Source organism: Palaemon carinicauda, chromosome 31 (assembly GCF_036898095.1).
Source record: "Palaemon carinicauda isolate YSFRI2023 chromosome 31, ASM3689809v2, whole genome shotgun sequence".
Classification (NCBI taxonomy): Eukaryota; Metazoa; Arthropoda; class Malacostraca; order Decapoda; family Palaemonidae; genus Palaemon; species Palaemon carinicauda.
In genome coordinates this window covers 11,993,691-12,020,370 of record NC_090755.1, presented here as the reverse complement: position 1 = coordinate 12,020,370, position 26,680 = coordinate 11,993,691, and the positions used below count along the sequence as shown (strand labels likewise).

General features: G+C 39.6%; 1 protein-coding gene and 1 long non-coding RNA gene across 18 annotated transcripts in view; one reads left to right on the top strand and one right to left on the bottom strand.

Moving 5' to 3' along the window:
• Positions 1–26,680, bottom strand: part of LOC137624289 (zinc finger and BTB domain-containing protein 7C-like) — a 175,020-nt gene that overhangs the window by 83,098 nt on the left and 65,242 nt on the right. The window contains exon 6 of one of the 15 annotated variants that reach the window (XR_011040705.1): positions 655–1,014. The exons of 12 other annotated variants lie outside the window; for them this stretch is intronic. Coding sequence is in view for 2 of the 3 variants with exons in the window: in XM_068354846.1 (XP_068210947.1) it covers positions 5,486–5,824 (339 nt within the window). In the remaining variant the exon portion in view is untranslated. Of the gene's footprint in view, positions 1–377; positions 1,015–5,405; positions 5,825–26,680 lie in introns of those variants that run through there. 2 more of the 15 variants (XM_068354851.1, XM_068354846.1) reach the window with 2 other exon arrangements.
• LOC137624291 (uncharacterized) overlaps positions 1–26,680 on the top strand; it is a 195,575-nt gene that overhangs the window by 145,340 nt on the left and 23,555 nt on the right. For 2 of the 3 annotated variants that reach the window (XR_011040706.1, XR_011040708.1), the window contains exon 3: positions 15,165–15,239. The exons of the other annotated variant lie outside the window; for it this stretch is intronic. This is a non-coding gene — a long non-coding RNA (uncharacterized lncRNA). The remainder of the gene's footprint in view (positions 1–15,164; positions 15,240–26,680) is intronic. 3 annotated transcript variants of the gene reach the window in all.

Sequence of the window (26,680 nt, the reverse complement as noted above, 5' to 3'; positions counted from 1 at the left end):
TACAGCATCCTACTTTTCTGACTAGGGTTGTAGCTTGTCTAATAATAATAATAATATTAACTGTAGCTATAGGCACACGAAACAATTAAAATAATACCCATTAATAGTTTTGGTTATGCCAAGTTTTAAAAGTTGAATGAAGGAACAGTCATGAAGACTGAGTTGTACCGTTATATGGACATTACTAGTTTGGAGGTACCACTTGCAGGGTGTATAATACACAGCCGGAAGTAATAAGAGTTCTCTACTTTCTACCTTTTCAACCTCTTTCGCATATTAGTAAGTCTAGAAATATCCCTCTCATCGTCATGTAAATTTAATTTGTAGTAAATTACTACAATTCACAAATTGGATGTTAAAATTAAAAGACAGTACAGTAAGTTTTTTTTTTCACTTTACTAAATAGTTACACCTCTTGCATATACATTGTAGAAGATATGAGCAATGCTGCAGCAGGTATCTCTAACCAGAATAAAATGGCTTAAATTACTTTTCATAAATGACTAATAAAACATTATTAGCAAAACTTTCTATAAAACAATTTCTCTCCCAAATCTAGGTTAATTACATTTAAAAAGATATTCGAGGTCATATCTAAAGTCTGTACTCGATATTTAAAAGTCAACTTCTAAACATCCACAGAAGAGGAATTACCTTAAGACACAAATGCACATCTGCCCATTACTTTAATCTCCAGGAATGAAACTCGACTCAATTCTTAGAATGCTTATTCATTATATGTGCTTTCAAGGCCTGCTTCTGAGCTGCCCGATACGAACAGTGCGAACAAGCGAAGGGTTTCTCTCCCGTGTGGATGCGAATGTGTGTTTTCAAGTTCCCTTTGAGGGAGAACGTGGCCGGGCAATAGGGACAAGAATAAGGCCTCTCTCCCGTGTGGACAGACATGTGCCGAACCATATCAAACCTCCTCCAGGTTGTAAACGAGCAAGACAGACATTCGTGTATCTTGACATTGGATCCTCTTTTTTGCGACGACGCAGGGCCTTTTTCCATCTGCGGAGAGAGATTACCGTAAATTGCGATTCAGACACGACAGGATCATTTAAGATTCATGTATCATTGAGAAAAAAAAAAGAAGCAATTCTAGTGAGAGTTAATTTACAATTCATAGACCAATGCATCGTGCTGTTAATGGTGTCGAGATGTATAACTGATTGTTAAAGAGAATGGAAATTGAAATTGAATACAACTGGAAATAGTAAAAACAAAAAATTGAATTACCTTCAAAATAGTCTTCCTTCATCCTTTGTTTCTCCTTTAGTACTTATAACTGACTTCATTAAGAATAATAATAAAAAAAAAAAACGATAGAGAGAGCCATACCTCAACCAAGGTTAGAATGAGCCAAATCCAGTAACAAAACCAACTGAAAAAAAATTTGTTTTGTGTTGTAATGTATTTACAAGTGTTGACTAAACAATAATTTTGTAGAAAACCAGAAAATGATGAAAATTTTAATATCGGTCCACTAAAAGTAAAGAAAAAAACGTGCTCTGTACATTTTGATATCTCACAACCACATTACTATTTAAGACCAGAATTTGCTTAATTGCCATTATTGGCTTTTATAATTCAACCAAGCTTTGAAAAGCAAAAATTAAGAGATCAAAAGTGACTTAAGAAGCAGAGTGATTTGTGCATAAAACAGAAGCAGGATCTAAGAGTACTTTTGTGTTCTTGAACTATTGTGCATTCCTTATTAAATTTAGAACTTTATATTTGCAAGCATTACTTTACCTTTGAAACTAAAAAATTATCCACTTAAAAAGATCTATTAACGAGAAGCATTAACCATTAATGTGCTAAGAATGTTTTCTTCATTTTTCTAAACTGGCTTACGATAGACAAAGCAATGGGAGTTATCGGTTATCTTTGAAAATTGTGAGCGAAAAACTACTTGCAATACCATCCACACCATGAATCCTACTCCACTGTCACTATATCAATTAGACAAACTTGTACAAATAGGGAACAAAATATAAATCCAAAACGAGGGCTACGAAAGAACCTCATGAAATTGTATAAAACCAAATGCTTTCTTGCATACATAATATATTATGAAAGATATTACAGCTGGTTTTACTTTAGGATTGATTACAGATATTCACTTATTTTCTTGTTTCTTGTGCAATTTGATTAAACTGTCTTGACCACCCACTAACTCGCACGCACAAACATCTTGGCAAGTAAACACCTTCGGAGACAGGAAAGCTTTTTATATTAAGATGATTAACCAAAATTTAATTGCCTTAGCATTTTTCTGCCATTTGGCTGTTTTACTATGCATATTTTGTGCTTCCGAGGCATCTGAGTAGGGGATTCAGCGTTATGAAGCTTCATCTGTGGTGGATAACGGGGGAGGGTGGGCTGTGGCACCCCTAGCAGTACCAGCCGAACTCGGTTGAGTCCCTTGTAAGGCTGGGAGGAGCGTAGAGAGGAGAGGAGAGGTCCCCTTTTCTGTTTCATTTGTTTGATGTCGGCTACCCCCCAAAATTGGGGGAAGTGCCTTGGTATATGTATGTATCTTGTGCTAGTTGGCTACTGCATTTTGGATTTATAGTGCGAAGGGGTTTCTTAGAAATCTTGGTTTTCTATAAGATTGTTGGGTACTTCAATGTACATTCATGGGGCCAACTTGTCGTTTCACTGTGAATTTCTTGTGAATAGTTGCTTGGAGTTAGAGCAATCGAGCACACAATGGTTGTGATAAAAAGCTACCTCTATTGCAGTCTTTGCCGAGCAAAGAAATTGCAAATAAAAGAGTCATTACACAACATACAAAAATATATGAGGAAATGAAAGACTTTTAGATAATCAATAATTTATTATATATTTCTTAAGAGACCACTGTGAATGTGTGAGGTAGGTACACTTGCTGTCTTAGAAAAAAAAGTTACAAGTAGTACATTACACAAATTTTTAAGCTATATCTTGAAAAATTCTTTACAGAACACACCTGGGGATGGTTACCTTACAACACTAAAGGGATCTTAGGCTTCGGTCTTTGGATGCATTTTCTATTACCAAGGTAGAAATAACCTAAATCATAAAAACCACCCAATCTGGAGAGTACACGTCAGTCCCATATAAAAGAGGTCTATTAGAAGACTGAAAAGACAGAGGGGCCACTGTATACAAAAGCTAAGGTGATTGCCATTAATCACCAGCCTATCTCAATACTGTACTAGAGGCCTAATACTATTGAAAATGGGGAATTTTTAGTTTTAGGGTATACATAGATATAAAACCAGGCTTCTAGAGAGAAGCATTATGAACATCAGGGAAGTTTCGTAAATATAATTCTACGAACAGTATATTTGTTACCGAACAAACACTTGAAACTACCACGATTATCTTGTCCTGAACTTATCCCAAACACATTTGACTAAAGTATTATATGCTACACACAACCATAAAAAAAGAGAAAAAAAAAAAAATTCCATAATTTGTAATAAAATCATGTCTGCTTTCATGATGCCAATTTTTTTTTTTTTTTTTTTTTACAGTACAGTAATAAGGAAGTAAAATTTCACTGTATTAAGAGAAAAACACAACAAACTAAGTGTTGCCTTGTCATAAAAATTCTAAATAATCTAGGATTTCTGCTTGGCTTATATTAAGAAAACGGTAAATTTCTCAAAGAAAATAGGCGTAAACGTCTCTTAATTTAAGAAAAGGGTAACCACAAACGGCTATAAAAAGATCACCAGTAATAAGTACAGTACATAACACCACAAATAAAAAATCTTATTTTCCACAACATATTACAAAGTATGTCATTAATTACAGTACTATAAACTCTACAAATAAAAATTTTAATTCCCGCAACATTGCCAATCGGTCCCATTCATCAACAAACTACTGAAACAAAATTATTATAGCAATCACAGTAACAGAAAGACTGTCTTCTACAGTATCAAAAACCAATCCTATCTTTTTCACCAAGCCTCTATACAAAAACATAAAGGGGAAACCAAGCAACAAAAGCTAACCTTATTTCTTAACATTTCACAGAAATAACCCACAGTTGATAAAGAAAATTTTAAACCATTGGAATCTTAGGTTTTTTCAAATATACTTAAAAGACAGAGCAAAACCCATTTCCTACCTGGATAGCAGCAATGACATAACGAACCCATGATGCTGTTCATCTTTACCAATCCTAAAAGTAACGAAAGACTAAGAAACTGATTCAGATAAAATTTACAATTTTAGCACTTTAAATATGCATACAGAACAGAGATGATAAATGGAGAAGTAGTGAATTAAAAGCTCCTGATAGAGACGACTGGTAAAATCTAGTCGAGGCCCTTTGCGTCAATAGGCGTAAAAGATGATGATGCTATAGAACATGCAGTTTCATCTCTGAATTTGTCAAGTTTCCCATAAAAGTGAGAGCCTGATAGAGTACTTTTTATAGTTCAGTTTACCAAGTAGTCATGTGAAAGATGAAACGGCTGATTAACCAATTAAAGGGTGATGGGTAGACACCTCATCTAGCCAAGCCCTTAAGGAAAATAAGAGAGGTAAAGAAAGGGCACTTTTTAAAGATGGTCAATTAAAGGATTCAGGAAAAATACTAAAAAGAATTGAATTCCAAAGAAGAAAGGACTCTCCAAACGGCTAATAACAGCGGTATTTCTCTGATAGCAAAGCTAAAGAAGTACACGCAGAGTTTTTTTTTTTTTTTTACTGAAAACAATCCGAAACAACCAGAATACGAGAGCAACCTACCAGGTTAGGTGAAAATTACATAAGAAAAAGTATGCAAGTAAGGAGCTGAGAAACACAATCAGAAGAATATATCTTATGTGCTGTCAACAACAAATAAAAAAAAGTGGATACGTAAAACAATAATATTGGAAATAACGACAGAGAAGATAACCAAATGTGGTTACCTATATAAGAAATGAGGTTCTTACTGTACTCTAAAGGGTACAGTATCAATTTGATACTAATACTCTTTCCCTACAGCTACGTAAACATTGTTTGTTTGATACAGTAAATAGGTAGTACAGTAATTGTGATAGCTGCATAAAAAATTAGTTATCTAGAAATGCAAGAACAATTTGAAGAGGCTGTATAGTGAAAAGACTTCTTAATATAACTGCATTATTATAAATTATATATAATATAGATTATATACATATGAATGATTGACTCAAGACTAGAATCTAGTACAGTAATTGAGAGTTCTATCTCAAATAATATAACAGAGTAAGAAATTTAAAGAACAAATAAGTTTGAGAATTACGGACATTCGATAACTTATATCGGAAAATAAAAACACAAAATTTATCTCATAAATGCAGCTAATTTTTGTAGGACTTATATAAAGCTTCAACTGATATCAACAGCATAAATAAAGTCTTCTTCTATTAATCAATAAAGTACTGTATATAGAGATATAAAACAAGGTAAGAATTTCCTACAGATATGTCAAACTTTGCTTACATCCACGCCCTTATGAAGACTGCATCACTGTTACGTTACTAAAACCATGTCTGCTAAGGATATGCTGTTTCAAAACAAACTTCTGACTTGCACGATAATTACAGAAGGAACAAGCATGAGGCTTTTCTCCTGTGTGAACTCGCGTGTGTCTAATCATACTTGAGTTCTGGGAGAACTTTGCAGGGCAGAAGGGACAGTGGTACGGTCTCTCTCCAGTGTGGACAGCATTGTGTTTCATCATGTCTTTCCTCTTCCCGGTTGAGTACGGACACATTAGGCACTGATACTTCTCCCTGATGGCCTTGCGTCCGTCTGCCATCCAGGGCCTTCCGAGGAAGTTTGGCAGTGCCTGTGAAGAGACACCGCACTCAGTAATATTCAACTTCAAGCACTACATAAATTCAAGTTAATAGGGTGAATACACTGCATTGCGCTTTATAAAAAATAATAATTTCATATTGTATATTAATTGAAAACATACCTGCCAACACAGATGTTGGGATTGTCAGTTTCAGAAAAAATATATCAAGGGTTGAAGCAGTTCAGGCTTTTAAAAAGAACCCTGTTCAACTCTCCTGAGAAATGGAATAGGGATACTTTCCAAAGAAAGGAAATTTTGACCGCCTCGAGTAAACTTTGCCGCTACAACCAAGGATGCAATCAAGAATCAGTAATTTTTTTTTCTGTACCTACTGTACCTAAAACCTTCCTCTCCATGTGATAGAATCCCCATATACAGCATAAATCAATCAGTTAGATTCCACATTTAGATTTCAAAACTTGTACTTGATATCAAGATGAAATTGGATTTTCAAAACTTGGTCAATCTAAGGGCAATTCCGTACCAGCTGTAGCTCGTTATGCCACTCAGGGTCAAATTTCTCACCCAGAGACACTGAATAACTGACCTTAAACTTTATAACTGACCTTAAACCAAAAGTTAACTCCTTGTGTGGTATAAAGGGTCTTGAAATTGTTTATCTAAAATGAGCATATTAGGTATGCCATAAGTATCCAGCTAACTTAAGTCCTGCATTCTCCAATTCTCTTAGGTTTTTGGTTATAATTTGAAAGATTAAGGTAAGAACGCAATAAATAGTTCGCTAAAAAATCTCGGAAAAGCAGGTCTTTAAACTTTCTTGTAACACTTCTATTCCTTGCAATTTGTGCCAAAATTTGTGATCCCACATGTGAGAAATCACAAGCATATTGGTGTTTTTTTTTTTTTTTTTGTCAAGTTTAAGACATGATCCAGCCCATCAATATTCTACAATGTATTGAAGAATTTCTCCCGCAAGAGAGAACACCTTGGCACGTGTTTGAAAACCATATTTTAATTTACTACAGTACATAATGGACAAATCAAGAGTCACACTAGATTAAAAGTTATACACAAGCACATCCATCAATCTCAGTTACCTTTCATGAAGAGAAATCTCATGGAATGAAGAAAATAACAATACGAACAGCACATCAGTTCCGTTTTTAAAACCACTTAAGAATGGCTCTACAACTGTGAATCCCAGTAACAGGTACTGGTGTTAGAGCACCTCACATGGTTCTTTGTAGGCATTATTAAAGGTTCCATGCAGCATGTCTTTGACAATAGCTGTACCCAAGCATTTGACTTAAACTTCACTGCAACAGCCGAGGGTAAAGCCCAGTACACACTAAGATTCATGTATCAGCCTTGAGTGGTGTTGAAAAAAATTACTTGTGGCCAAACTGTACTGCAACATAGCAGACTTGTTTTTGTGTGCTAGCTGCCTAGTTGCAGTTCAGCTTTCATTTTAAAAGAGGATGTATGCCGATGATTTATTCTACCAGGAGACTCTACTGTTATTGTTATTTGAGAGAGGATGTATGTTGATGATTTCTACCAGGAGAGACTGCTGCAATTATTATTAAAATCATTATTATTATTGAAAATAAAATTATCATTCCATTAAATGAAGAGTTGCTCCTTGTCTACTAAATGGGAGGCAGTAAGTTAGCCATTGGCGCTCGAGTTGAGCAACGCGGACAACCTCCCAGTCCGCCCACTTTGAATGCTGACGCACCACTGAGCAGACACAGATGATGAAATCGGGCCTGTCCATCAACTCGTGGAGCAGTTTCGTGTTGAAAAAGTTGCTTTTCAACGCATCCATTCAACGCTGAGCGCATCATGAATCATAGTGTGTACAGGGCTTAATGCATCTAACATGGCGCACTATAGTCATCACTTGATACACCTTAGCTGAGCTCACCTTTCAACCTTTTACAGTACTTTGTTTTCGGCTTCCATTCTCTCGCCGTGTTGTCTAACCTTTGGGCACTGATCTTGTGTATATGATCAGTCTCTATAGGTTATTGTCACTGTCCATTGCCTCTGCCATTCATGAGTGACCTTTTAAGAGGTAAGCATCGTGTAGAAAACTAACACCTCCTGAATAGGGAAGTGGGTATAATCCTGGGATTATGTTCCGAATATCACATTTCCCTGGTTGAAGGGGATACTTGTACAGTTAGACACAGGAATTCTTGGCACACCTCACTCTGAGAAAATGCACCTTGTCACACCTTTACTGTGCAGCAAGTCCGTGTGTGTAGCACTTCCTCTCAGTGTGGTGTGCCCGGATTTCTTATGTTCAACTGTACATGTTAAAATTAATTGGGGTGCCCACTAAATTTAAACAAAACTTTGACTCAAATTTAGTATAAACAATGTCTTATTGTCACTTTAGAAATAGAGCGTGACATTTACCAAAATAATTTTTTTTTTTTTTAAATAATCTTTAATGGTATTGTGCACCTACTTTCATAATTCTCTCCTAGGATAAATTCCTGGTAAAGTTTATAGGAGGAGCCACTGTTCTAATAGTATGAGTTTACTTACAAATGTGGTAATTAAGCTTCGTCTAAACCTTCACGAGCATCCACAATAGTCTTAAAAAAGAATAACGGCATTATCCTGGAAGTTTCACCAGCAGATCAAATTGCTAATAACTTTCCCTCCATGGACCAAGAACATTGATCATTTAGGATCGAAACAGCGCTCTAAGGTTTAGCAACCATCCTTACCCCTCCAAAGTCTCACACTATCTCCGCTCTAAGGTTTAGCAACCATCCTTACCCCTCCAAAGTCTCACACTATCTCGTCAAATTGATGCTTTGGTCGATCTTGTCAGTCATGCCGTTATAAGTTCCGGCGGATTATCTTAAGCCATTAACCTAGAAACTATACAATTATTCCATCACTAAATATACCCAGCTGAAATCTTATCAAGATATTTCTAAATCTCAAGATATGTGTTGCCCTATCAGAGGTGAAAATAACTTCTAGCAAACGCTTTTAAAATCATTAAGTAAATATTTTAACAATACAGATTTGTATTGTTAAATACTCTTATCATCAATGTGCAATTCAGCTGAGGTAAAAGCTTTTTTTTTTAGACTTCTAGCTATCTAAACTTCTATTACCAACAGAATAAAGGCATTAACAGAAACATGAACCAATATTCCCCAACAGTTGAAAGACACGAAAGTCTGTTTATATATGTAAATATCTTTTCACTGCCATGAAAAAGTCAGCTCCAACCTCAATTGTAAACATTCCTATACAGTACAGTAAGTTGTTGTACCAAGATACGTACAAAGCCACAAATAAATTTCTCTTTTGAATGCTGAACAAAATTCAATTTTTTACAGAAAAACAGTGCAATGATTAAACCTAATATTCCCAGAGCAGTGAAAATTAATACACAAACATAAATATATAAAAATGTTATTTTTATTAATAAAATAAATTTTTGAATATACTTACCCGGTGATCATATAAGCTGCAACTCTGTTGCTCGACAGAAAAACCTACGGTCAAAATACGCCAGCGATCGCTATGCAGGTGGGGGTGTACATCAACAGCGCCATCTGTCGAGCAGGTACTTAGTACTCCAAGTAAACAAGAACCAATTTTCTCCTCGGTCCACTGGGTCTCTATTGGGGAGGAAGGGAGGGTCCTTTAATATATGATCACCGGGTAAGTATATTCAAAAATTTATTTTATTAATAAAAATAACATTTTTCAATATTAAACTTAGCCGGTGATCATATAAGCTGATTCAGACCCAGGGGGGTAGGTAGAGACCAGCATTACATGTTTACATTATTATGAGCTAAGTATTTTGTATTTCATTTTAGCAGTTATTCAAAATAACAAACATAAAATAAATAAGTACCTGGTAAGGAAGTCGACTTGAACAATTACTCTGCCTTTTTAAGTACGTCTTCCTTACGGAGCCTCGCGATCCTCTTAGGATGCTGAGCGACCCCTATGATCTGAAGTATCAAGGGTTGCAACCCATACAACAGGACCTCATCAAAACCTCTAATCTAGGCGCTTCTCAAGAAATGACTTTGACCACCCGCCAAATCAAGTAGGATGCGAAAGGCTTCTTAGCCTTCCGGACAACCCAAAAACAATAATAAAACATTTCAAGAGAAAGATTAAAGAGGTTATGGAATTAGGGAATTGTAGTGGTTGAGCCCTCACCCACTACTGCACTCGTTGCTACGAATGGTCCCAGAGTGTAGCAGTTCTCGTAAAGAGACTGGACATTCTTAAGATAAAAAGACGCGAACACTGATTTGCTTTTCCAATATGTTGCGTCGATTATACTTTGCAGAGATCTATTTTGTTTAAAGGCCACGGAAGTTGCGACAGCTCTAACTTCGTGTGTCCTTACCTTCAGCAAAGCTTGGTCTTCCTCATTCAGATGGGAATGAGCTTCTCGTATTAACAGTCTGATAAAATAGGATAAAGCATTCTTTGACATAGGCAAAGATGGATTCTTAACTGAACACCATAAAGCTTCAGACGGGCCTCGTAAAGGTTTTTAAATAGAACTTAAGAGCTCTTACAGGACATAAGACTCTTTCTAGTTCATTTCCAACCATACGATAAGTTTGGAATATCGAACGATATTGGTCAAGGCCGAGAAGGCAGCTCGTGTTTGGCTAGAAAACCAAGTTGTAGAACATGTAGCCGTTTCGGATGAGAATCCGATGTTCTTGCTGAAGGCATGAATCTCACTGACTCTTTTAGCTGTGGCTAAGCATATCAGGAAAAGTGTCTTTAAGGTGAGATCTTTCAGGGAGGCTGATTGTAGCGGTTCGAACCTGTCTGACATAAGGAATCTTAGTACCACGTCTAAATTCCAACCAGGTGTAACCAAACGACGCTCCTTCGTGGTCTCAAAAGACTTAAGGAGGTCCTGCAGATCTTTATTGTTGGAAAGATCTAAGCCTCTGTGACGGAAGACTGATGCCAACATGCTTCTGTAACCCTTGATAGTGGGAGCTGAAAGACATCGTTCTTTCCTCAGATATAAGAGAAAGTCAGCTATTTGAGTTACAGAGGTACTGGTCGAGGATACGGATACTGACTTGCACCAGTTTCGGAAGATTTCCCACTTCGATTGGTAGACTCTAAGGGTGGATGTTCTCCTTGCTCTAGCAATCGCTCTGGCTGCCTCCTTCGAAAAGCCTCTAGCTCTCGAGAGTCTTTCGATAGTCTGAAGGCAGTCAGACGAAGAGCGTGGAGGCCTTGGTGTACCTTCTTTACGCGTGGCTGACGTAGAAGGTCCACCCTTAGGGGAAGTGTTCTGGGAACGTCTACTAGCCATCGAAGTACCTCGGTGAGCCATTCTCTCGCGGGCTAGAGGGAAGCAACTAGCGTCAACCTTGTCCCTTCGTGAGAGGCGAACTTCTGCAGTACCTTGTTGACAATCTTGAACGGAGGGAATGCATATAGATCTAGATGTGACCAATCTAGTAGAAAGGCATCTATATGAACTGCTGCTGGGTCCGGGATTGGTGAGCAAAATATTGGGAGCCTCTTGGTCATCGAGGTTGCGAAGAGATCTATGGTTGGCTGGCCCCAGGTGGCCCAAAGTCTCTTGCATACATCCTTGTGGAGGGTCCATTCAGTTGGAATTATTTGTCCCTTCCGAATGAGACAATCTGCCATGACATTCAAGTTGCCTTGGATGAACCTCGTTACTAGTGATATGTCTAGACCTTTTGACCAGGTGAGGAGGTCCCTTGCGATCTCGTACAATGTCAGAGAGTAGGTCCCTCCTTGCTTGGAGATGTACGCCAAAGCCGTGGTGTTGTCCGAGTTCACCTCCACCACTTTGCCTTGAAGGAGAGACCTGAAGCTTTTCCAGGTCAGACGTACTGCCAGTAGCTCCTTGCAGTTGAAATGCATTGTCCTTTGACTCGAGTTCCATAATCCCGAGCATTCCCTACCGTCTAATGTCGCACCCCAGCCTACGTCCGATGCGTCCGAGAAGAGAACGTGGTTGGGAGTCTGAACAGTCAGGGGAAGACCCTCTCTAACAGTCAGGGGAAGACCCTCTCTAAGGTTGATATAGTCCTTTCACCAAGTCAGACAAGACTTTATCTTTCCGGAAACCGGGATCGAGACCGCTTCTAGCGTCTTGTCCTTTTTCCAGTGAAAAGCTAGATGGTATAGAAGAGGACGGAGGAGTAGTCTTCCTAGTGACACAAATTGATCCACGGATGACAGTGTCCCTACCAGACTCATCCACAGCCTGACTGGGCAGCGTTCCTTCTTCAGCATCTTCTGGATGGATAGCAGGGCTGGGGGCTGATCGTCTTGTTCAGCAACGTCCTCATCAGAGGGTTCCTCATCCGAAACTGATGAGGAAACGGCAACGGAGTGGGCAACGTCTGACTCGCTGAATCCGGTCGCACTGGTGGATGCGTGACGGAGCCGGACGCAATATCATGGCACTGCTGCACAGTTTGTGAACTGTCAACAACCATGGGTGCGCGAGGAAGTACAGCGTCAACCCGAAACTGTCTAGACTGTCTGGGTTGTGCAGTCAACACCCTACCGGGTTGCTGAGGTTGACGCACTGCGTTACTAAAAACCTAAACACACTTCCGTCTAAGGGAAGGATCGGCCATTTAAAAGTGAGAGTCCATACTCTCTTTGTCACCATAATTAAATCTATCCAAAACGAGTTCAAGTTTTGAGATGAAGATAAAACCCCTGCATAGCGAAAGCTCAAAACTAGAATAGTGTACTTCACCAAATAGTTGTGAAAACAAATCCAGTTAGTAACAGCGTATTAGTAGGTCTTGCCGGTAGCCCGACAGAGAGAAAATTGGTTCTCGTTTACTTGGAGTACTAAGTACCTGCTCGACAGATGGCGCTGTTGATGTACACCCCCACCTGCATAGCGATCGCTGGCGTATTTTGACCGTAGGTTTTTCTGTCGAGCAACAGAGTTGCAGCTTATATGATCACCGGCTAAGTTTAATATTGAAAAATAAATATACCATTCAAAGTTATAACACAAATACTTTCAAAAGTTTCATATACCGTAACTAAAAAGTTGTTACTACAGTATTTTGACTGTGCTAGGATTTTGGTTAGGCATAACCCAAACTAACTTGTGTAATAGTGAAGTTATGGTACTTGCTTGCAAATACAGTAAGCATGTTGCTTTTGGGTACGTTAGCCAACTGGGACGAAGTTCTCAACTGTGATACAGGATGTTTTGTTTGCTAACTTTATTGTTTATCATAATTTGTTTTATATTTTGATAGTCTCCTTTTACAGTTTATTCTTTACTTCTCTTTCTTTTTTAAACTGGTCTCCTACTCTGGGGAAGGTTAACATAATTTTACACTTCTTGATGTTTTGTATTCAATTCAACTGGCGTTTATTTTTTATTGTTAGTTAAGACACATGGAGACTAGGCAGGGTTAGGCTATGAAACTGCACTTATAAACTTAATAAAAATCTCAATTTAATAAAGAGGACAAACTCCTCAAAACACCGTAAAAAACAAATACTACTCCAATTCAATTTGATAAAAAATACATATTACCATCTCAGCACTAAAGAGAAAACAATTATTAAGTCTCCACAACTGTGGCATTCGACCAACAGATAGCTCAGTAAAGGGGGCCGAGCAGTTACAACTAACAGACTGGGGTAACATAGCCGTCTAAAATTCAATGCATTAGATGGCTGTCTCCCATCTAATTTTCGTATTACTATGCCTTCAAGAAAGAACTGCCCAAGTTGCTAAGTTTCATCGCCATTAATAATGGAAATTTTTACAGTCTATACGCCATTTCATTACCAGCAACTCCAACACGCACATCTACCCATCAGACGTGAATTTATCTGAACTCTTGGTTTACCAAAAGAATTGATTCCAATACTTCTAAATTTAATGTTAGAATAAAAAAATCAAAGATTGAAGTCCTTCCGAAGATTAAAAAAACAATGGCATTCTTCTTGGCATATATTAAAATTCCCTTAAGCACCATTAAAATTACATGAACTCTGACAGCAAAAATCAAGCAGTGGAAGAACTGGACATGTGTAGCATATTACTAAAGAGTAAATGTAGATTCGTATGGTATCCCTTAGAGATGGGTATAATTTTTATTTCCAAGTGATCTAAGGAACTACATCCACTATAAAAAGAAAAGGGCTATGGTATTCTGCGATGGTTTCTCAAATGCCCCTAAAAATAATTTCTGATCCTAATACTCGTTAATAAACTTGGCATTCACTGGAATTCGGCCTAGCTTTGAACTTGCAAGCGCAGGCAATGAGGACTAATTTAATTTGTTGACGTATATTTGAGAATGAAGAGTAAAATCAAACATCAGGCAGTGATTGATGAATTTAATTTTGAGATGCTTACAAGAATAATACAGTAAGTAATAATAGTAAGAATAATAATCGCTAATTCATTATCCTATAAAGTGACACACTCCCCTAAGTAAATAAAGCCAAACCATGACCAGCATGTGACATGGAAACTTAATAAACAAAGTACATTAACACAGTAAATCAGAACAGTCATTAATCATAATATGCAATACAGGTTTAACTAAATCAATACTGTAATACTTTTACACGGAAAATGATTCATTGGTTTGAACCTAGAGCTAAAGTTTAGTACCTCTCTAATAAACATTGCACAACAAACTTATCTAATGTATCTATACTGAGACAAATACCGAACATAAACGGAAAATGATTCATTGGTTTGAACCTAGAGCTAAAGTTTAGTACCTCTCTAATAAACATTGCACAACAAACTTATCTAATGTATCTATACTGAGACAAATACCGAACATAAATCACATATCAAACCTCATTTAGGTTTATAAATCTAGTTTCAAATAATGTATATTGTTATGATTTGGGGCAATGGTATTAAAAGGGGTTAATTTTCATAGCAAAGAATATCTACAGTAGATCATCGGTTTACGAGTAAGTTTAAATACAAGTTAATTGGAATACGAGCATAATTTTTTAATGAATGTTGTTTTGGGTTACAAGTGTTGCATCGGCCTGTGAGCAAAAACTTTGGCCTGTAATGGGCATTTTCTGTGGACAAGTATCTACAAAACTATCCCCCGATGTCCACAACACACTCCTGCGGTGTTCCCCCAAAATAAGGCTTCGTCAGGGAGAGTAGCGAATCTATTTACCGACAATGCAATGTCTTTCCTTTCATGATATTTTAAAGAGAAGGTAAGAGAAATCATCTTTATGTAAGTTCATAATAAAAAATAATAAAATGTGACCAAATGTGAATCTGTTCGTGATGGTGAACATTTCTTAAAAGAGAGAATTCCCAATATTTCAACAGGAGTTATCATGGAAGGGGGTTCTCCTCTTAAGCAGTAAATCCATCTCCCTCAAGCCAGCCACACTCTTCTCAAAGGTAATGTGCGAGTTAATTTATCGATTACTTCTATTTATTATTGTGAATTATTAATTTTTCTCGATTACTGATGTTAGGAGTTTTAATTTGTGCAATAATTTTTTAAATTAGTGTGAACCAGTATTTGTGGACACATAGTATGCAATGAATTTTCTTTATTTATCAAGAAAAAAAATTATTTTAGGATACAAGTGTTTTCGGATGCAAGCTCGCTCCCAAAACTAATTTAACTGGTAACCCAGGGTACTACTTTCGAGTTGTTTTATAGATTCCCAACTAGGTTTGTTCGACACAAAACCTAATTGACAACTATTTTGATTTCCTTGTACTAGAACTGTGTTATAGGTAAATTGTCATCAGCAAGTTCCTACAAATACGTTTTTCTGGTTTTATTGATAGTTCCTGGTTTTCATTCATTTCTATTCTAAATTGTCTGTACTGTTTAGTGTTGTTACTACTGTATATCATATAATCTTAAGATAGTGAACTTCAAGTTCTTTGCTTTTAACATGTTCAGAACTACGGTCACACTTGGCATACGTTTTTTTGTCTGGTAGCAGCGGCTGATTAAATTTACTTAAGTGCCATTGATAAAAAGGCCTTGTCCTTCGTCTCCTGAGTCTTCAATCAAGACAAAGGCAGCGGTCTTATTAGGTCATCTCACAGTCATTTGGACCAAGGAGCTGAGGGAAAAGTTTAGTTTCCACGACTTTTTCTTCTGTGCTGTATTTCTTCATCACCACTTGTTTCTTAACTCCAATAGAATTGCCATTCAAGGGTTACTAATTTTAAGATATAATCCCCATGACTTTATAGAAGTAGTTTTATTCTATAATTAGAAATTCTTCAGTACTTCTCTTGTTACTCTCAGGACAGATGATTTCCACAAATTCCTGAGCATTTTTCTTTCTTTGAAATAAGTTTTACTTAAAAAAAAATTGTAGCTGTATATTTGAATTTATCATTATTTGATCTCAGCAGCTTTGTAAATATTAATGCACTTTTTTAAGGTAAGATTTCAAACCTTACACAGTCCGGTCTATACAGTAGTCTCAGCACTAAATTAATATTTTTGCCATTATTGGATCCTTCTCTCTGGTTACAGCTCATTTTTTCTTTACTTACACATACACCGACAAAAAGGGCCTGGCCTATTCTTCACAGATTCTCCTCTGTCCTCATTCACCTCACAGCACTGAGATTATAAAACAATTCTTCTTTGCTCAAGTGGGTAACTACTGCACTGTAATTGTCCAGTGGCTACTTTCCTCTTGGTAAGGGTAGAAGAGACTCTAGCAGCTCTTCGAGGAGGACACTACAAAATCAAACCATTATTCTCTAGTCTTGGTCTACCACTCTCATGGGTTTGAGTTTTCTTGCTTGAGGGTACACTCAGGCATGCTATTCTAACTCATTTCTCTTCCTCTTGTTCTTATAGTTTATAGAGGCTAGATCTACTTTTAAATCACTTATTCCAATTGTTCATTACTTCTCTTCTAGTTTTTTTATTTCCTTAATTACTTTCTTCACTGGGCTAGATTTTTCCCTGTTGGGGCCCTTGTGCTTATAGCATCCTGCTTTTCCAACTGGGGTTGTAGCGTAGCTAGTAAAAATACACAATTTCCCCAAGCCTTAATGATAGATATAAATCAGCATTTTCTGGAGGTGAATCCCTCAAAGGCTGAATTTTTGTATGATTTCTTCAACAGTTCTAGAGTTGTCCTCAGTGTTAAACTGGTGACGTTACCAGCATGTGTAAGGAAAACTGATACAACATATAATTAATAGTTCAAGCAATTGATATAGAATAGCTAGTATTCTAGCTTCTCTCTTTATAGGGGGATATAAGGGAAATAGTTCTCTCTGCTGTCCTGTACTCCTGTTTTGCTGAATTGTCTTGTCCAGTTTAAGTCTTCCTGTATTACTTTCCTTCAATGTTTCTTGGTCTTTCCTACAGGTGTTCAGATCCCACTCCTCCACATCAACAACTTTTGACCAGCCATTCTTTATCCTTTCTCATAACTTCAACCCATCTCAATCTTTGAATTAGGAGCTAGACACCACATCTCTCAGCCAATTCCTTATTTATCATAATGGACGATACAATCATCCCCACTGTACGACAGCCGTGAATCTAATATTCCACGATATCTCAAAATCTTAATTTTCCTTGAAAGTACCGATGTTCCTGCGCCATAAGTAATATAAGAGACTGGTCTTGATAATATTTACCAGTGAAGTAGCTGATCTTATTTTAATTCCTCTACGCTACAGCCCGTCTCTCCATTTCTGTTCTCTCAAGACTCACTTTTCCAATAATTTTTTTTGCTATAAAAGATCTTTTAGTTATACAGTAGTACAGTAATACCGATTTTTACGTTGGTTCGACATACAGTAGTTCATTTATGACTTTGACACTCGTCCTAAACTACCAAATACACACACATCTATACAATCATTCAGAGTAAAGCAGAAGCTATATAATTCTTCATGCAAACCATATAAATGGAATGAAAGGCTGAAGGACTGAATATTGATTTATTTTAAAGCCCCTTTTTCTTTACAGAGTACTGTATTTCATTTGCAAGTTACAGTTAGTATTACTAATTCAATGTTAGAAGCTAGTACTATAACTATACAAACTCGGATTGTGTTTAATGCATAGTACAAACTTCCTTTTTCAATAAATGATTCGTGAAATTCAAATTAATTATTACACGAGTATGCAATATTCGTGGACGGGTTCACTGATGTTGCAGGGACTATTAGTGGGTATAATAGGAAAGGGGGGTTAATGATGGAAATACGTAACCGTTGAAGTACAGTTACAACACAAAAAAGATTGTCAAAGTGGTATACAAATGATGAATAGTGAAGTCTTAAGTTGGCTGAAAACAGGGGTAATTGAGTTAAATGAATTCAGGTAGAAGAGCAAATTGCCTTATGGAAGTACAGTAAATGCCATATAAATTGGATGGAAAAATGCGTGTCTAAATTCCTGTTATGTTAGAAGGCATCCTCAAATGCTGCCGACAGACTGTGACAGGGAAGCAGAATACGATTGCTCGTGTCAACCTTCTAACAATCTGGACATGAAGATTCAAGGTAGGTGTTAGACTAGGCAGTAAATACCAGGAACTGATAAGACAGTCAAGGAAGAACCTATATCCATGTGGAAGATATGTTTGAATGTATTGTCATTTATGAGGAAACGATTTGAATACATTTGCCATCCTCTCATCTGGAATGAGAGGAATTACTCCTAACCAAAACTTTAGTTATTGAGAGGTGTTACTCGATCATGCAACCTACCTACACCTAGCGTCTGGTCTAGCAAATAACCGAGTGACTGCTGTATCCTAAGGAACGGGAAGCCCGAAGAGGTAAAGAGGGTCAGTCAATCTTACCTCCCATTTTTTACCACTATATAAGATGATGAGATCTTGATCTGTGAAAGAGCTAGGTTTGCTGCATGATCTGTGAAAGAGCTAGGTTTGCTGCATGATCTGTTTAGCATGTACCACTGGCCAAGGATACAGGTATACTTCCGTAGGTAAGGGGCAATAAAGGTAGTCTGTCGTTTCCCCTAAACTCTATCTTTAAAAATTACGCCCAGACAGGATCTTCTTGAAAACTGGGATAGAGGGATAGACCCAATAAGTCTTAACTTCATGTACTCTAAAACAGGACAGTTCTTTTATTTCCTTGCTTGCAGGAAAAGCACGGCCGATTGTCCCATGAAGCCTTCTGGCTGTTTCAGGTTTGTTCTCTTATTCCTTCCATTGGCATAGGGAGAGAAGTGATTCCTTCTCAGGACAGGAAGGTGAGACATCCTGGTCTAAGCTAAGCACTTTTGGTAGGATTTTGAACAGTTGATATCTAAGCCTTGGCTACAAATGCCTCAACCAAAATTGAGATGTTCTTCTATTCCTCAGAATGAATTGTGACATAGAAAAAGTTATGCAATTTCCTACTCCGTCATGGCTAGGATACTACAGTATTATTATTATTATTACAAGCCAAGCTACAACCCTAGTTGGAAAAGCAAGATGCTAGAAGCCCAAGGGCTCCAACAGGGAAAAATAGCCCAATGAGGAAAGGAAATAAGGAAATAAATAAATGATGAGAATAAATTAACAATATATCATTCTAAAAACAGTAACAGCGTCAAAACAGATGTCCTATATAAACTATTAACAACGTCAAAAACAGATATGTCATATATAAACAATAAAAAGACTCATGTCAGCATGGTCAACATAAAAACATTTGCTCCAACTTTGAACTTTCTAAGTTCTACTGATTCAACTACCCGATTAGGAAGATCATTCCACAACTTGGTAACAGCTGGAATAAAAAATCTAGAATACTGTGTAGTATTGAGCCTCATGATGGAGAAGGCCTGGCTATTAGAATCAACTGCCTGCCTAGTACTACGAACAGGATAGAATTGTCCAGGGAGATCTGAATGTAAAGGATGGTCAGAGTTATGAAAAATCTTATGCAACATGCATAATGAACTAATTGAACAACGGTGCCAAAGATTAATATCTAGATCAGGAATAAGAAATTTAATAGACCGTAAGTTTCTGTCCAACAAATTAAGATGAGAATCAGCAGCTGAACACCAGACAGGAGAACAATACTCAAAACAAGGTAGAATGAAAGAATTAAAACACTTCTTCAGAATAGATTGATCACCGAAAATCTTGTAAGACTTTCTCAATAAGCCAATTTTTTATGCAATTGAAGAAGACACAGACCTAAAATTTTAAGTCATACAAATTTAAAGAAACATTATCAATACTGAGATCCGTATGTTGAGGAGCCACCGTCCTTGACCTACTTACAATCATACTTTGAGTTTTGTTAGGATTCAACTTCATACCCCATAATTTCCACCATGCACTAATTTTAGCTAAATCTCTATAAAGGGATTCACCAACCCAAGATCTACATTCAGGGGATGGAATTGATGCAAAGAGAGTAGCATCATCTGCATAAGCAACAAGCTTGTTTTCTAGGCCAAACCACATGTCATGTGTATATAGTATGAAAAGTAATGGGCCAAGAACACTACCCTGTGGAACACCGGATAACACATTCCTATACTCACTATGGTGCCCATCAACAACAACTCTTTGAGATCTCTTGCTTAAAAAATCAATAATAATGCTAAGAAACGCCCCACCCATTCCCAACTGTTTCAGCTTGAAAACAAGGGCCTCATGATTAACACGGTCAAAGGCAGCACTAAAATCAAGGCCAATCATACGAACTTCCTGACCACAATCAAGGGATTTCGGTACAGCATTGGAGATTGTAAGAGGGGCATCACATGCTCCAAGGCCTTTACGGAAACCAAATTGCAAACTAGGAAGTAGATGATTACCTTCAGCAAATCTTATGGGTCAAACCCCCTATCTGCCACTCATCCCACTGGCTGGAGTGTGTCCGCACGAGACACCTACAGCTTGAGTTCCCTAGGAAGTCAAGACTGTCACTCACTCCACATGAGTCTTATTAGTTCCTGCTAAGAGTCTAACATTAGTCCTAATTAAAAATTTTGATTGAAGGCTTGTTGTATTTTTTACTGAAAAGATGGAGAAGATTCCCAGATGAAGGAAGATAGAAAACAGCTGATTTTGGATACCATTTGGCTTGTGGCCACGTGAAAGAAATACGGGCGTCCTCGAATTCTGCCGACGTGCTAGGACTGAGAAGCAGAATACTTCAAGTTTCTTGTTCCACTGAATGGCGAGCTAGTCGAGCGATGGTAAAAATCCGAAGGGCAAGGAATTTTTCCACCACACAATGATGTAGGGTACACAATTGACCACTAAACTGAGTCCCAGATGACTGAATGTGTGTCCTCAAACTGTCCTCGATCCTGGATAAACCTTGCAAAATAGCTGTAGTATTCTGTCAACTTCGCGAGTGCACCTGCTAGTTAAAGATCTGTGAAACAAGCCACTTTACTGACATAAACCACAGCCGGAAGTATTGCAATTCATCAACACTACTGTACTGAATACTTTATAAACAACTTTGGAAAGTAGCAACACTCCATGCACTATAGGTAGATTGCAAAGGAGTTGCGATTCCTCTGTAGATGATATCCCCGAGACAGATTGGATGGCCAGGTGGGCACCCAATCACTCCCAATATACGTCTGTGGACAGAAGATCGAGGATTTCACACAATAGTCATGCAGCTGTGAGAGTAGATCATCCAGTATTCAAGTTCACACAAAACCAGAAGGTAAGGTGAATGCTGGTTGCTGAATGCTGCTGCTTCAGATATTACTGAAGCAATTGCTGGGGATTCACCCCTGAGGAACTAGCCTCTCTGTTGATGAAATAAGTTTCTTCGATGAAATCTTGGAGGACGACGTTAATGTCAGTCTGGATGGTCATAAAGGAATAATGATCAAAGACTCCCTACTCTCATGCCATTGATATTCCCAGATTTTCCATTCTTTACCCAGCACCTCCTTGTACTAAAGGCAGGTAGGCTGGGTTGTTGTCTCTGGAACTTTCTAAAGGAGACGAAGAGCATGCTCTTGACCTGACCAAGCAGTGTTAGCATGCATGTGAACACCTTTACCGTAACATATTCTAGGGGAAAGAAACATTCCCAGTATGTCCTGGTGATTTTCTAGACATTCTTTGTAATGCTGGTGTCACCAAAGCACCCAAAGGAATGTCCTAGTGCAGGAGAGGGATGAGTGATGCTGTCCAATTCTTGAGCAGCAGTGCTTGTGCTTGGTCTCATATGAGACCTAGCACTGGTATCAGGAAGCTAAAGATCCTGTAACTCATACCAAAACACCTTCCATGGGAGGGGCAGGGGAGGGGAGGGTTTTGGTACAGCACTGCTCCCCACACAAAAACCATGCAGATGAATCAGTCGGTCTCATGGGACTGTCTGGTCGGTCATCCTGTGCTTCAGTGGCTACTACTTCAATCTCTTTGGGGGAAACCGACGAGGCAGAAGATACAGGTGAGGTGATAGGGGGGAGAAGTATGCGTAAGAGTAGGTTGCATCATTTTAAAGATAGATGATTTGTATTTGTGTATGAAAAAAAAAAAAACTTTCTAAGATATACCATAATCCGTGGATTATTGAAAAAAGGAACGAAGCATGACTCGATTTATGCTGAAGCAATCTGAAAGAGGTAGATGAGTCAAACATCAAGATCCTTCAGTAAAAACGAACACCATTCGAGAGTGCTCAAGAAGAAACCAGTGTGAACAGTTATGGAGTGGTGGACAGTCCAAGCACAGGGCTTTGAGCACTCCAGAGGGCAATGGCCTCCCAATGTGCCAGTCCAGGAGGCTCTACAACAGGGTAGCCTCCATCACTACAGCGACAACAGCACATAAGTGAATCATCCCGCTCGAGTGAGAAAAGACACAGACTCCCTTCCCGGCTTTCCACCAGAGCAGGAAGGAGTGTTGTCATGTAGGAGCCTCCATTCAATTTCTACCAATTATAGTAAATTGATTCACGGCGTTATTACTGTTTTTGATTGCGAATTTTTATTTTTTTTCAATTGTGATGTTAAGGGTTATGAATAACATTACAAAACTTTAAAAATGAGTGAGTGTATACAAAAAAAAAAAATTAAATGCATTGAATTAATTCTTATATTTCTTTTGAGAACATTTTTTTAGGGTTAAGTGCATTTTGGGTTACACATGTATACCAAGGTTCTACTGTACACAAAACCATATGATTTCGGGGCATGTGTTAGGACAGGTGAAGCGTGTGTAATCCCAAGTGTTAGGAGAAAGGAGCGAACAACAGAATGATGAAGATAGAGGGGAAAGTGACATTGCATATAAAGGGCCTTAGTCATACAGGATGCCCAAGAGTAGGATATAGAGATTAAGGAAGTCTATTCATGGAGTTACCAAGTACTTCTGATAAGCCTTCATTGTAGGTATATAAAGCGGCTAATTTTTACTTTTTCCCATTCACAAAATCCAAGTTAAAATCACAAATTTTAAGTAATTTGCATTTTTCCTAACAGTACTTACCTCAAACTACTTTCTTGGGAGTATCTGGGATCTCCTCCTTAACCGACCAAGAATTTTGCCTAGTTCTCCCTCTCCCCGTTACCTTGTCGAGGCGCTCCGGGGCGGAAGGATACTTGCCCCGAGGCGACCTGGGGTCAGTGCACGAGGGTGTGCTGCTAGGTCTGAGTCGTCAGTAAGCGTATGTTTAAGTACTACTCGAACTCCTGTAAGATACTCGGGACATTATGGGTGGGCAATAACCCGAAAGTAGTTCGAGGTGACTAGGAAAAATTCAAATTACTTAAAATTTGTGATTTGTTCCAACACAGAGTACTTACCTCGAACTACTTTCTTAGGAGACTTATACTTTAGGAGGAGGGAGTGGCTTACAGGCCAGAATATCCCATAACATCCTGGGGCACGGAACCTAGATAGGAGGCTAGGTCTAGACGACCCAGTGGAAAGGTAGGAGAGTCGGGAAAAGCACGCAAAAGTCTACCTTATGTATAATCCGGACATGGTTTTCCACAGCATCCATCTCTCGTATGGTAGGAGGATAGGAAAGGGGAGTAAGGAGGAACTTGTGTCGCTTGCGATTACTTCCCACTGGCTACCCAGGGCCTTAAACCACTAGACTTGTTGCATGGCAGAAATTACTAGCCCAATGGAAAAGGCGTCCAGGGATTTCCTCGCACAGTCTTTCAGGTAGTGGGCCGTAAAAGTGGATTGCCTGGCCCAAGTACCTGCTCGCATGATTTGGCCCACTACCATGTTGATGTCAAAAGCTAAGGAAGTGCTAAGGCCCCTAATATCATGGGGTCGCGGGGTCCCAGGAACCGCGGATCCATCACTGTCGTAAGCCCTCTTGATAACTTGCCGAAGCCAGAAAGAGATCGTGTTCATAGATACTGCCCTCTTGACTGGGCCTGAAGAGACAAACAAACTTTTGATGGCTGGTCTGAGTTTGGCTGTCCTACTGAGGTATTTCCTGATTGTTCTCACTGGGCACAAAAGCAGGTCTTCTGGGCTGTCAGAGTGAGGAATTACTGGAATTGAGAACTCTTCGAACCTAGGATAATCCGCAACTGCTGGGTTCTGGGTCTTGGCCACGAACTCGGGTAAGAACTTAAATGACAGTTCCTTCCACCCTTTCGAGTGCGAGACTTCGAAGGGCAAGCCGTGGAACTCCCTCACCTGCTTGGCTGAGGCTACAGCTAATAAGAACACTGCCTTGAGGGTGAGATCTTTATCTAGACTGTCTTTAAGGGGTTCAAAGGGAGGCCTCGAAAGAGCCTTGAGGACCTTGGCCACTTCCCACTGCGGAACTCTAGAGGCGCGTGGAGAACAAGACTGCTCGAAACTCCTGATGAGCATGGAGATGTTGAGAAATGCCCCTAGGTTGATGCCTCTGAGTTGGAAAACATGCCCCAGTGCCACACGGACTCCTTTGATAGCTGGAATAGAGACTCCCAGGTCGTCCCTCAAGTGAATCAGGAAGTCTGCAATTCTGTGGACTGAAATGTCTAAGGGCCTCAGATTCTGTGTGGCACACCACTTCCCAAATGTGGCCCACTTGGCCTGGTACACTACGCACGAGGACTTTCGGAGATACCCCGACATTCTGGAAGCTATCTTCTCCGAGAACCCTTCTTTCCTAGAAGGTGCTTGATAACCTCCACATGTGTAGCCTCAGGCACTGGGGGTTTTCGTGCAGCCTTCGGAAGTGTGGTTGACGTAACAGATCTTCTCTTGCTGGAAGGGGCCATGGAGGGAGTGTGGCCAGGTCCTGCAGATCTGCGAACCACTCCCTCTCAGGCCACCAGGGCGCTACCAAAGTCATCTTTGTAGCCCTTGACTGCCTTAGTCTGTTGAGTACCTGCCTGAGGATCCTAAAGGGAAGGAAAGCATACACGTCGAGACCGTCCCACAAGAGCTGGAAGGCGTCCTCGAACGCTGCTGTCGGGTTTGGCACCGGAGAACAGAACACGGGTAACTGAGCATTGAGCCTCATGGCGAACAGGTCTATTACCAGTGAGCCCCACAACTGGAGAACCTCCCGTGCCACCTGTGGATGCAGAGACCATTCCGACCCTACTACTTGCCCTGTCCTGATGAGGCCGTCAGCCAGAACGTTTCTCTTTCCCGGAATGAACCTGGCTGTAAGAAGGATGTCGTTCTTTTCTGCCCATTCCAGGATTTGAGCTGTGAGGGCGCACAATTCTCTTGATCTCAGGCCTCCTTGCTTCTTTATGTATGCTATACTGTGGCGTTGTCGCACATGAGGGCTACCGAGTTTCCCCGAAGAAGATGGGCGAACGTCGCGAGGGCCTTTTGCACTGCCATGAGTTCGAGCAGGTTTATATGCAGGGTCTTCTCCTCTGGGGACCTCCCTCTGCTGTTTCTACTACGAGTAGATGGGCTCCCCACCCCTCCTTTGATGCGTCCGTGAAGAGCAGCATCTGCGGAGGAGCGGACAAGAACGGTATCCCTTTCGGCGTGTTCTTCCTGTCGGACCACCAGAGGAGCATGTTCTTGGAGGCCGGGGTCATCCTGACTACACTCTGTGGAGATTCCCCCGGCGACCAGAGGTTCTTTAGATTCCACTGGACTGTCCTCAGCTTGAGCCTCCCTTGAGGAACCAACTTCTCCAATGAGACCAAGTGTCCCACGAGTCTCTACCAATCCTTGGCTCTTATTGGAGTGTCAGCTAGAAATGGGCGAATCACTTGGTCCAGGTTGTTCAGCACCTGCCTCTCCTGGGAGGGAAATGCCTTCGCCAACTGGGAGTCCAGGACCATCCCTAGGTACGTCATTTTGGTGGTGGGGACTAACTTTGACTTTAACAGGTTGATGGTAATCCCTAGATCCCTGCAGAACTGTACAAGTTTCGTGCCCTGCTCTTTTAAGTCTGCCTCTGAGGCTGAAAGTAGCAACCAGTCGTCGAGGTATCTGATCAGCCTGATGCCCTGTTTATGTGCCCAGACTTATACCAGGGTGAACACCCTAGTGAACACCTGAGGTGCTGTTGACAGGCCGAAGCAGAGGGTCTTGAACTGCAGGAATTGGGATCCCTATTTTACTCTGAGGAATTTTCTGCTGGAAGGGTGTACAGGGATTTGAAAGTAGGCATCCTTGAGATCTAGAGACATCATGAAATCCCCTTCTCTCAAGGCTGCCAGAACCGACTTCGGCGTGTCCATGTTGAAGGAGGTCTTCTTGACAAACTTGTTCAGGGCTGAGAGGTTGATGACTGTCCTCCAGCCTCCCGTAGCTTTCTCTACCAGGAAGAGCCTGCTGTAGAACCCTGGGGATGATTTCTGGAGGGGTTGTAGAGCTCCCTTGCTCAACGTGGCTGCCACCTCCCCCTGCAGGGCTGCACTCTTCTCGGGATCCTTGGGTGCCAGCCATTCTGCGCGATGT